The sequence below is a fragment of the Echeneis naucrates genome, chromosome 6 (genome assembly GCF_900963305.1).
Source record: "Echeneis naucrates chromosome 6, fEcheNa1.1, whole genome shotgun sequence".
Classification (NCBI taxonomy): Eukaryota; Metazoa; Chordata; class Actinopteri; order Carangiformes; family Echeneidae; genus Echeneis; species Echeneis naucrates.
Window position 1 is genome coordinate 1,945,914 of NC_042516.1, and position 13,596 is coordinate 1,959,509.

The 13,596-nt window shown below is 38.0% G+C and overlaps 1 protein-coding gene across 3 annotated transcripts in view; it reads right to left on the reverse strand.

The window, feature by feature from the left end:
* The window catches only part of ascc3 (activating signal cointegrator 1 complex subunit 3), a 139,260-nt gene that overhangs the window by 65,279 nt on the left and 60,385 nt on the right, over nucleotides 1-13,596 (reverse strand). For all 3 annotated transcript variants that reach the window (XM_029503815.1, XM_029503814.1, XM_029503813.1), the window contains one exon: nucleotides 671-835. In XM_029503815.1, the coding sequence (XP_029359675.1) occupies nucleotides 671-835 (165 nt within the window). The remainder of the gene's footprint in view (nucleotides 1-670; nucleotides 836-13,596) is intronic.

Consider the following 13,596-nt stretch of genomic DNA (forward strand, 5'->3'; position numbering starts at 1 on the left):
TGAAATTTGCGATGCTTGAGATGTAAAAATTAAAGGATTGCATCCATCCATTCAGTAGATTAAGTGAACAGATCAAAAATCAAGCTGCTTAACCACTTGAAAATCCATGTAATTCACTAAAAAATAACTGGTGTCACTGAAGTAGTATATGAGCATCTCTAGATTCCTCATCCTGAGACATCAGGGCTTTGCACTTCATCATGATAGAACTGAAATTGCAAAATGACCGAAGTTTAATATCCAAACCGCAAGAGCTGCAATTTTGTGATAAAGCTAAAATGTATAACAGCAGACATAAATCAGAATAAATCATATCCTCCAGATAAAAAAGAAACACAGCTGTTTCCCATGAGCCACAGCAATAATTGAATGATTTGTATATGTTTTTTTTTAGTTAAGATTAAAGTTATGATAAAAAGAAATTGCCATTGTCATGAAAATAATGATTCTTAATGTAATTGCAAATCTCTCAAAATAATTGCAATATATATCTATTTTATAATTAAATAAAATCAATCAAATTTTATCAAAGTTCAAAGATAACTTTCAACATTTATTTAAAAATATATATCTTTCTAAGATGTTTGCTAACTAGATGAAACAATGTCATGGTATAATACCCAGACACACAGTTTTATGTTCAAAAGAAGTGTTGTTGGAGGCAACTAACCTGTCTGATGGTTCTGGCCACCAGGCTCTCCAGTACTGGTCCTCGATCTTCATGGAGAAGATGAACCTCATCCAAGATCAGGAGACGCACAATCTGAGAAAGTGCCACATCGCCGACACTCTTCCTAGTCACAACATCCCACTTCTCTGGAGTCGTCACTAACATCTGGGGACAAGCATGACAGGAAAAAAAACTCCCGTGTTATAGCATTACAATACAACAGATACTTTAGAGTCTCTACACACACACACACACACACACAAAAGATCCAAAATGCAAAATATGATGGAAACAATGATGATAATGAAAATAACCATTACTTCATGGTGACAGGTTAATTTTTATTTCCCTATTTTGCCTGATTTTCTTTTGTAGCTGACAACATTGGCCATCATAGTGGGTTAGTTGTAAAGTATAACAATTGTGTAGGTGCTTATGTGAATGATTAATATTAGACACCCCACTGACTGGCTGTGAGATATAAAGCAACATGCATTGTACAATTCAGTGAGTTTTTATAGTGAATCAAGCTGTTCTTCTTCCCCTACACAGGTTGATGACCTGGTGAATAGCACTATGGCCTCACTGTGTGTCCCTCATATAAAATTCAAGAGGATGCAGAAAAACTAGACAATGTAATTGTTAACCAAGAAAAGGGATTATGTGTAGAGAGCCGCAATGTTACATTTTCATTTCACTTATTTTTCAATGTCTACATGTTGCCCCTACCTCAGATTACGGAGGAACATAATGTTTCTTATCATATGTATGCAGATGACACACACATTTATATTTCGGTGTCATCACATGATTACAGTCCCTTACTTTAACTGAGTAAGTGTATTCGTCATATCAATGAGTGGATGTGCCAGAATTTTCTTCAGCTCAATGCAGATAAGACAGAAGTGATTCTTTTTGGCCCCAAAAATGCTCACCTCAATTCCATGTCACTGACAACAACAGAAGTCAGAAATTGTGGTGTAATAACTGATTCTGACTTGAATTTTAACAACCATTTAAAGCTTATTACCAGCTGGTTACCACCAGAAAAATATTGCCAGAATTAAGGGTTTCTGCTCTTAGAGAAGAAGACATGGAAAAACTTGTTTATGCATTTATTTTCAGTAGATTGGACTATTGTAATGGTGTCTACTGGCCTAAACAAAAAATCAATTAGAAAACTACAGCTGATCCAGAATGCTGCTGCAAGAGTCCTTACAAACACCAGGAGAATGGACAATATAACACCAGTCCTCAGAGTACTACACTGGCTTCCTGTGAGTCAGAGGATAGCCTTTAAAAACAAACAAAGCACTAAATGGTCTAGGACCAAAATATATTCTAAACTTATTAACACCATATGAAGTATCCAGACCCCGCAGGCAATGTTCCCTCTAAACTGTGCGCTTGCACAATCGCGCACTGCTCGCACATTCTCAGCACACAAGAAAATCTATGTGGCGCATAAAATAAAATTCAACATAAACTGGAAATTAATTAGACGAATAAAAATTTTTTCTGTAGCATTTTGCAATGTAACTCAGTGAGTGAGTGACAGGTGTCCAGCCAATGATGCGATATGGTTCACTAACACTACGAAGCCAATCATAGCATTGACAGTGCTTGTGTACGTGCCTTGCTCATATGCACCATTGCGCCATGCAGGTTAGCTAGGTAAGAACAGTGTGGCGGAGTTAAGAGACGCAAATGCTAACCCCTTATCATGGCTAAGCAAACGGGGAGTGGCACATCCACTCACCAAGCCAAAGTAAAAAAGAAATGCGCTTCTTTTAAGATGGAATGATGGAATGGTATTTTAATTGTCATCAAAATAAATGCATCAATGCTGTCAGCTCAACAAATCCACAATCACATGGCACAAGTATGTGAGTATACCAGAAAGCTGGCAAAGCAAAACCTATGCCTTTGAATTAGTGAACTCAATCAATGAGAGTGCAGAATGAGACTATGTGCAATGTTAAAAATGCACCCTGGCATACCCTGATGGTGGATGACAGCACAGACATAACAGTACACAAAATGCTAGTCATATATATTAAATACAAGGAGGAAAATGATGTCAACCATAAAACTGTGTTTGGTGGCATCATCCAGCTGATAGAATGTACTGCTCAGGATATTGTGCAGGCAATAACTCAGCTTTACTTCAAGCATGGACTGGACATGAAGAGAATGGTGATGCTGAACTCCGATGGTGCCTCAGTAATGCTAGGAAAACACAACAGAGTTGCGGCTTTGTTAAAGTGCCAAATACCATACCTAACCGAACAACATTGTGTGGCCTATAAAGAGGACTTGGGCATTGATAATGCCTGGAAAGATGTGCCTTTGATGCGAGATGTGAAAACTCTTCTTAGAACTGTATATTCCACTTTCTCTCAGTCCACTGTGAAGAGGGGCAAAATGGAGTACCTAGCAAAGATTCTTGATGAAGATAAACTGTCATTCAGGCCTCTGAACAAAGTGCGATGGCTGTCGTGGCACCAAGCTGTGAATGCTGTTCTGAGGAACTACATTGTGCTTGAAGAATACTGCAAGAGAGAATCTAGTGATAACAGAGATCCAGTGGCAAAGTACTGGTACAAAAAGCTGAGTGATTCAAAGTTCAAGGTTACTGCCACTGCTCTGGGCTCTTGGGTGAGCTGGCACAACTCTGCATTCCGAAGTTGTGTTCCCAATACTTGAAGGAGAAGGATGTACAGTGGAGTGACCGTATCAAAGAGGCAATGGGGATCTCATCAGCTGATGGCAGAAATAGAGATTTCACAGCTTCATTTTAAGTGGGCCAAATCACTTGACTTCATAATAAAAGTAAACTAATGGAAATTGCTGCTGTATTTTGATTCTTTGAATAAACATTGCCCTCAGGTCATCAGGGAGAGGTCTACTGTATGTTGCCGGAATCAGAACCGAACAAAGTGAAGCAACTTTCAGTTCCTCACCTGTGGAACAACCTCTCTGCACACCTGAGGTTTGAACCAACTGTTAATTCATTTAAATCAGGCTTGAAAACGTTTTGATAATTTTTTTTGTGGCTGTATTCATTTTAATCCTTCATAGTCCAAACTAGGTTATATCTTTTAGGTTATCTTTTATATCTTTTAGCTGTCACACCTCTTATCCATTCCATTCCAACAACTTGTTTTTTCTTTGCAATTTATTTGGTTTTCTGGTGAATCATCTCTGTAAAATGAACTGCAGAAATTGTGCTGACTGAGACAGGCACTGTAGTGACTGAATATTTTTGGCTGATCAAAAATACTAAACCTAGTCCCTTTGCTTTCTGATCCTGTAACAGTTACTGAATTTGCACCTTGATAAAGTCCAGCGTAATAGTAACTAGAGTTTTACGATCAAAATTAAATAAAAACATATATATGGCCAAATCACAGGAGCTGCAAAACATGTTACAAAATTTTTTTCAAATATTACAATATCTTGCAGTATTTGCTTTGTGGTGTTTCAACACCTCTAGGTGTTGAAACACTGAAGGGATACTCCACTCTACAGAGGATAAGATCATATTAGTTTACAAAAAATTAGCATTTTAAGCTTGTGTTTCTGTGAAAATAATTTACAAAAATGATCACACATATCACAAACACAATATCAAAATTAAAAAACTGGACTGGGCTTAACTGTAGAAAGTTCCTCTAAATGTAGTCATCTAAACATCCATTGATCCTGAAAGAAACCTCCACTTTGCTGAAATGGCAGTCATCTCACTGTGCATATAAGGTGCAACTATGTACAGGTGAAGAATTTCCCAAATAGAGAAAAATGACGTGAATGATTGACCTGGCAACAGTTTTTATACCAGATGCCCTTCCTGCAACTCGCAACTCTCCTCATTTATCCAGGCTTGGGACTGGGAAAAGCCTACCACTGGCTTGGGGATGTAGCTCTACCCCAGAGCTATGTCTCCGGCATCTGAACAATATAAATAATAAATATATTATTTATATTTTAAATATAAATACAATGGAAAAACTTTGGAAATCTTATTGATTCTGTAATGTCAATGAAGTAATGTGATTACATCGGGTAAGAAAACCATAAACCTCATAGCAGGTGTTTTACTATGATGTCACTATGACAGACTTGTGGTGCATTCAATGACATCTTGCCAGTGTTCAAATATGGGTGTACACTAAATGTAATGCCAGAGGAAGAGCAACCTTTGCTTTGCTGCAACATACAGGCCCTGCATCACATAATTGCAAATAGATTCCCACATGATTAAGGTACATGCTTTGCTTTTGTTTAGCAACAAGATGCAAAGTGCTAATAAAAAAAAAAGATTGAAAAGATTGAAAGTAAATTGTCGACAACACCATTAGAATAATATTCCTATAGATTTTCAATTGATTTACTTATATGCATTAAAAGTACAGTGTACAGTAAATGCTATGAAAAGCCACACGTTTTGGGGATGTTTGGAAGGAAGTTGGTTCTTCAGGTTCACTTTAGTGGCTAAGTGGTCCTTGGTCTGAAAAGTCTGAGAGACAATGCTGGTTTATTATTAGTTTTTGATCAAAGCTCATTTCCTTTAGAGGCTTCCAAAATAGAAAAGGACCAGTGATACTCAACATAATGGCAATGTTCAGCAATTCCCTGTCCTATAACAAAGAATATAGATTATTTAAATATTGTTGATAAGAAAAAAATCTCAAGAACTTCCTGCTCACTTAACTGAATGGCACAATATTAAACGAAATCCTACCAGAACACTGTGTCAAACTCATGGTTCATCAATACCCAATTGACCATGGCTTCACTCATTACAATACAGATTCAGGCGCCTAAATAATAAGACCATAATAGCAGGGTGAGAAGATGGTTCATACATTGTGTGGTGAGGTGCATTAATTTAAAAGTCTCCAGTGTTTATAAGATGACCCATTGTGTCTACAACAAAAATCATACTGATTCTGATGTGTTTGTTTTAATCCAACAAACAGCACGTTTCAAACTTTTACATTTTCCATCCCCATTAGACTAATTAAATTCAACAGTATCAGCAAATATATTCTTTCTTTGCAAGAAGAAATACTACAATGCACAATTAATGGTGTGTGATCTGTTTGGCAACCAGACTGGAGGAAAGCAAATACCTATTAAAATCTTTCTGTAAAAGCAGTTCATTACATTGTCTCTACTTTGCATTTAAATTAATCTATCCAGCCATTAGAGACTGGCATGCTCACAGGAAAGGAAGCGCCTCCCTTTAATTGGAACTACTGGTTAATCTAAATTGAGGCTCTGGAAAACAGAGAACAGGCCAAAGTGCTTTCTTAATTGCCTCACAAATACACACATGGGGAAGCAGAGAAAAACATGCCATTGTTTGGCTGAATGGTGTTATTTAGCCAATTCATCAGTCGTTTGCAGCAAGCCTGCCATCAATCCTCTTCATCATTTGATCCTTAGCTTTTCAATGGCATGTTAATGTTCCTCAGAGGTGACAAGTTAATCAAGAGAATTGGCTCAAAACCTGTGCAGAAGAGAAAAAAGTGACACTGGATTTTTTACATAAACAGAATGGGAGCACAGGACAACTCAAAATAACGATGATAGTGAAGTCCAATATTTTCCAGAAAAGGGTTGAAAAAATAAAAACAAATGGAAGCGCATCTAGTCTTCCTCATTGAACAATCGTAATTTGGAGAAGGGGAGCATGGCACCATAGTGGTTAGCACTGTTGCCCCCACAATAAGAAGGTCTTTCTTCCTCCAGGTACTCTGGTTTCCTCCCACCGTCCAAAGACATGTATGTTTGATTTAATTGGTGACTCTAACTTTAATGAGTTAGAAGGAGTTTGCTCCTAAAAAAAAACATAACTGGGTGCCAATATGGTGGCATTTTCAATTTGTATGAGGATGTCCAAATGTCCATCTATGAGATTACAGACATGTACACCGTGGATTGTAATCACACGTCTAATGCAGTCACCCTCAAATTTTCAATTGTATTAGTATTGGAAAAAAACCCATGCCAAATAAATATACCATAACTTTAAATTCTTACTTGTTCTGCTGAGAAAGTCTGATTAGATCTGGACTCAGTTGATAATCTAAAAGCCCATCAATGATTGACTTCATTGTACCTATCCTCAAAGTTTATCAGTCTGCAAATGAGTTTGAACATTTGGGAAGAGAAAAGTACTGCAATGAAGATATATGGACTAATGATGGAATGTGAAGAAAGAAAGTGTAGGAAAAAAATCTGGGAACAGTTCATGACGAGAAGCCTTTCACCTCATCTATCAAACATGGTGGCAGTTCTCATGGCTTCAGTTCCTGCAGTTCTTATGTGTAACTGACCAAATGACCAAAGTATGGACTTTTTTTTTTTTTACTTTATTGCCATTGCAGCAAATATCCAGAACAATGTGTAGATATTTAGTTGTATTTCTTTGGCTGAGACACATTCAGCATATGAGAGAGAGCAGTGATAGTTTCAGCAGAATTTGGAGGAAAACTTGTTACCATATGTTTTGTTACAGAGATGGATTTAAATTATGGCCTTTCAGAGCGGATTACTTATGATTTGACATGCGCATTCTTGTTTTGCGTTACTGTGAGGACCCTTTCTACCACAACACATTTCTTAGCTCCCTACCTTAACTATTAAAAACAAATGCATAACCATGTAACCATCACCCTTATCTGTTCCATATTTTTAAACCTATACCAGACGGTTGTGTAATCCTAACCCTGTCACTCCATAATAAGAAGGTTGCGGGTTCGGTGTGGAGTTTGCATGTTCTCCCCATGTCTGCGTGAGTTTCCTCCGGGTACTCCAGTTTCCTCCCAATATCCAAAGACATGCATGTTTAGGTAAATTGGTGACTCCAAATTACGGAAAGGTCTGATGTTAAGTGTGAGTGGTTGTTTGTCTGTGTCTGTCCCTGTGTGTTGGCCCTGTGATGGACTAACAACCTGCCCAGGGTGTCCCCCGCCCTCACTCAATTTGAGCTAGGTTTGGCTCCAGCAACCCCGCAATGATTAGCTGTGGAAGATGAATAAATGAATAATTTAATATATGATAATTGTCAAGAATAGTCATAGAAAAGACTGCAACTTCTTCCACTTGAAAAGTACCATAGAACAGTTTTTATCATTCTATGATTACGATGATTATGATGATTGTGGTGGTGGTTGTTGTTGCCGTTATAATTATTACATCAACAGATTTGCCAAGTGAACAATAAATCAAAAGAGATAAATTAAGGTGTAAGCTAAATGTCAACCTTCCATGATGTGACCCATCTTTTTTTGAGCTTTGAAGTCTTCAGTTTGTAATGTGTCTATATAGAACTATATTTGGAGGACAGAGAGCTGGGGTGAAGGCTCAATTACATTCAGAGGTGGTCCTTGTGTGAAAGCAAATACTCTCCTGGGCCACTGAATGACCAAAGTCGTCTGACAGACTACTTTACATTTTTTCTTTATTTACTTAACATTAATTTCACCATGTTGGTCAATTGAGAACCAGTTAAAAAAAAAAATAAAATCAATAACAGCAGCAAAAAAAAGCAGTGAATTAGAGTTCAGGACTAGTAGCAGGAGCAATGTTCACAGATAACTGTTTGCAGCAAGTTTGTGAAGGAGGAAGTGGAGATGAAAGATTTAAGTTTTAGCTTCCGCTGTAACTGGTTCCAATTACTAGACGCTGTGAACTGAAATGAAAAACGGCCAAAGGAGGTGCAGGTTTTTGGGATGAGCAACTTACTATGCTTACTGGAGCGTAGCTTATGGTCACTGTTATGGATATTGAGCAGAGAGTGGAGATAAGCAGGGGCTTTGCCAATTATGATTTTGTAAATAAAGTGATACCAGTGGATCCATCTGCAGGAAAAAAGTGAAGGTTAGTTGACAAGAGAATACAGATAGCATTGGTGGGTGCAGAAGGGAGTAGCAGTGACATAACAAATGGCAATATGGTATATGATACATTTATTGAGAATATTTTTGGAAGATGTTTTGTAAATTCTTCCCACAATAGCTTCTTTATGTTACTAAAATATTTTACTATTCTAATGGCCAAAATATAATTTCACTGTGAGCTGTTAGCAATCCCGCTATGCCTGACTCTCTCCCCTGCTTCAACAACAGATCAATCAGTCTTTCTAAAAACAACAACTTATACCTGTTTATTTGCATATAAAGTGAAGTGAGATCTGATCACAAGAGGACATGCACACAGAAACACATTCCAGTAGAAGCTGTGAACCTCTGTGCATTTGTAATTGGATCACCTGAGACACATGTTAATGCAGGCCTCAATAAGGCAAAAGCAGCTTTGACCTGCCCCCTAAAACTTGTCTTGACTGGACTCCAGGTTTACTAACTGCTGAGTCCAATTAGCTTTTGTTCATTTCATTGGGAATGATTAAATGCAGGATCTGCGGGAAAGATGTCAGAACACACGGGACATTAAAGTTTGTTAGGGCTATTTTGACAGCACTTTGGGTTAAAAAGGTTAAAACAAGATTTTATATGAATCTAATTATTAGTTCACAATTAACTTCAATGAAGTTGCCACATTTTAACACAACTTCATACATAAATGAAGAGGATGTCAAATGTTTCAAGTAGAAACCATAGGGCACAGCCACTGGGGTGTAGGGTGTTAAGAACTACAGGCTTGGGATGGGATTTAGCATGTCTCAACTAATAGTAACATTTTTTGGTAGGTTTAAGACTGCTGTGGTGCTGTGGTGGGGATGGAAATGTAAAAAGCGAGAAAGGTAAAGAACTTTAAAGAAAATGTTCCTAATAATTATAACCTGGTAAAGGAGTAAATGTTTCTGCTGGGACACTAATATCTGGTAAAAGAGCAAATGGTATTGTACTTTTAGTTGTAATGCATTGCTTTTTGGTTAAAAATGCGCAATACACAATTTTTAAATCATTAGAGTATCTTGCATAAATATGCAACTAATCATGATCAAGAATTTCAACCATTTCGCAGCACTAGTAAATAACTATAATGTGCAAATGTGATTTAAGGTAGACCTCCACATGCTCTTTGATACAAATCAGGTCGAGGTTGTATATCTACAGTGTGAAAGTATGAAAAGCCTCAGTCCACAGAAAGCTGCTCAGAGCCTGTATTCCAAAGCTGAGTCTTTAAAACAGCCACCCAGACCGGTGCAACTTTGATCTACTGGGCTTACACACAGAATGAAACCTTCAGCTCAGCTTCACATGATGATGTTTGAGTATTATAAGAGCTAAAACAAGCTAGTGAGGAAGTAAAATTTGCTGAAAACAGCCCAATGTTTCAGGAATAACATTTTTTGGGGTTTTGTTCATCAGTGTTATTTTAAACCCTGATAGCTAAGTGAAACACCTCAGTGGCCATTTTACTTTCCTATTGACATACTCCCCTGTTCACAAGACAACTCTTTCTGTGAGGCAGCTTTCTCCTGGATGTCATCAACCAATATTTCATCTCTGGATGCAAAAAGCCTAGTAAGTCCCAGGATGCCACCCACCTGCACACTGGAAACTACATGGCAGCATCCGTAGAAACCCTGTTTCCATGGCAACTATCACAGCCAGGGCTTGAGGAGGAAGTGGAAAGATTGGGCAGGTGGGAGGAAGATAGAGTGGGGAGGTAAGAAAAAGGAATTTAATGGATTCTATAAGTGAGCAACTAATGGCTTGTCAAGACATGAATGAAAATCTTCTAAATGCAGCATTGTCATCAACAACTGTGTGTCTGTGTGTTTATTCTTACAAAATAAAACACAATGAAAGCTTTTTTTCTAATGTTGAGGACTAAATGATCATCAAGAATTGACTTTCAATACAGTAATATGAAGTCATAGTGGAGCAGTGAAAAGTCAATTGAGAGTCCTTCACACTAATGCTAACAAGCACGTTTATGTTGGGTTTCAGCTCAGCCGATATTTTGAGGCATTTGTTCTGGGAATAAGTGATCTTCACATTTTGGGCCGCCTGTGTTTGCAATTTCTTTTCAAATTGCCACAATTTGTTCTTGCAGGCATACTTTTAAAATACAACCAAATTTGACAATTTTATCGATGTAGTTTTTCTGCTACCTTGATTTCAGAGTTCTGCCAACATCTTTGATGTATTACACAGTAATATGAACAAAGCTCTGCTGTTTCTTTAGTTAAATACCGGCTTTCCATGAAGGATATCAATGCAATGAGTTGTGTCCAAACAGAGGAGACAAACCTTTAATTTGATGTCATCCACCTCAATCATTAGTATAGTCCTTGGCCCCTCATGTTCATCATGAACTACATTTAAGTGAATCATATGATCAATCTATATGTGATTGTGTTCGCAATTTTTCTTCAACCTCTCAGCTAACTCACTCACTCATCTTCATCCGCTTCATCTGTATCTGGGCTGCGGGGCTGCTGGAGCCAATCCCAGCTCACATCAGGCGAGGGGCGGGGTACACCGCATCGCAGGGCCAACACTCAAGGACATACAGAGACAAACAATCACTCGCAATTTAGAATTGCCATGCATCTATATATGCATGTCTTTGGACGGTGGGAGGAAAACGGAGTACCCGGAGGAAACCCACGCAGACACGGGGAGAGCATGCAAACTCCACACAGAAAGGACCCAGGCCAGGAACTGAACCCACAACCTTTTTATTGTGGGGCGACAGCGCTAACCCCTGTCTCAGCTAACAATTCTTAATAAAGACATCTCCCTCTATTCCCCTTACAATTAACTGCAGTCAGGGCCAGAACTCTTGATTATACTACATGCATCAAAAGAACATGATAAAACAAAAAAGTGAGGAAAACAAAGATTACGGTGCATGGATGCAATGACATTGACATGAAGGGTTGTGGGAAAAAAGTGAACAGGGTCAAATGAGATAGAGATTGTGGATTCCTGCATTACTGCAGAGCTGAATCGGATTAATCATTCCCTTTGTGAAGTCATGATACATGGCCCGATTAGATGCAACTTTAATACACCTTCAGATTAGCTGGGGGCAGATTCTATAATATATTTAAAATCTATCTATGAAATATCCAGTAAAAAAAATGCACTTCAGCCTCTGCTCAGTGCTTAATTACTTCAACAACCTACTGATTATGCAAGAGATTTTTGTTTTTTATTTCTGACAAGCGACCATTATTGGCTAATTGTATCAATGACAGAATGATTCACATCAGAGAATGTTTGTAGAAAGGTCTTCTATAATCAGAATTCGAGTACATTAGAAAACAACATTGTAAACATAATATGGCTTGTTAAAGCATTTTGTGGATAATTCTGTAATGTTGTGTCTCTGGTTTTATTTTATCCTTTGTAGGTTTATCCCTCATTCAAAGACAGACATTACCATGCAGTTTCATTACTGTCAATAAAAAAAAACAAACATGAATAATCCCTAAACACCTTGTGCTTTTCCCACCTGGTCTGTAGCCACTATCCCTGAGCCCATGCATTCCAAATGAAGAGTCAATGGGCTCAGGAGGCTCCCAAATATACTCACTGGGTCTATTTATTCATTATCTAATCAGGCAATCATGCATCAGTGAATAAAAAACTGCAGATACAGGACAGGAGTTTCAGTTAATGTTACTATCACACATCTGACTGCAAAACGCAATCTGTTGTCCGCTGTCTACTGTTTTATTGAGTACATCAAAATCAATAAAACTCCACTCCACGTTTTCACTGTAACTGCCATGTATGCCTGCATACATATGCACACTCACGGTTATCAGGTAGCTGAATTAAGGGTCAAGCCCTGACATAACAAAATGTTCATGATATTTTTAACTTGGTAAAAATAAAAATGCAGCATTTGTATTTGTCTAATTATGAAGTTCTGTTGCCTCTAGAGTTAAACTAATGTTACTTCATCAAAGTTTTCATGTGATTGTAACTACAAATTAACCTGTTCTGTTTTGTGGCTGATAGTTTGATACATTTGCTCCCCAGACAACACAGAAAGACATTTTCTCGGGGATAACTCCTAGAGTACATACAATTAAAATGTACCACCCACATTTTACATGCCTCCTACAACCACGCACAAATTATCAATGTCTATGTTGGGCAAGGTAATGCACTGTGTTTTCTCAAACTGATTTCATGAACATGTGACTGCTCCGTTAAGTTCAGCAGCTTCCCCAGTCACCTGATCTGAATCCAGCTGAGCTCTGTCAGGATGTGCAAGTAGAGCAGACTGACAGCATTAACGGGCATTAGAGAGATCAGAGGAAGTAGTAGTCTGCATATCATACACATACATTTTAAACTCACCCTCCTGTAGGTTCCAGTAGACTATACTACAAGGTTTACAACCAAGCAATTTCTTTAGCAGTGCATCCAGAAAAAAACATCTACTCACTGATGTATATGTATATATGTGTAGTTTCTAAAAAAAATCCCAAAACCACCACACAGAAAAAAACTACAAAAACTACTTAAATTTTATGATACTGTTGAGCTGTGAGCAGTGAGCAGATTCACTCCCACACTCCTCTGATCTCTCTCTCTCTCTCTCACACACACACACACACACACACACACACACACACACACACACACACACACACACACACAAGCATATCACAATGGATAACTCGGTCTGATTGGAAAAACCGGCATAGAACACCTGCTAATTTCTATATAAAAATTTTGAGCCGATCATACTTGGTCAATCAGGACATATGTGGGCATGTTGAAGCAGGAGTGAACTGAAGCAGCCAGACTGTTTAATGGCAAAGGGTTTTCTTACATTTCTCTCACACACTGAAGTTTGAATTTGCAATAGCAAAAAACATTTTGTCATGCTGAATTAAAGAGATTTAAGCCTTTCCATGAATAAAGCGGTGGAATGACAAATGCCTATGTATCCCCATTAAAAAGGCAAGTTGTTGTTACTCA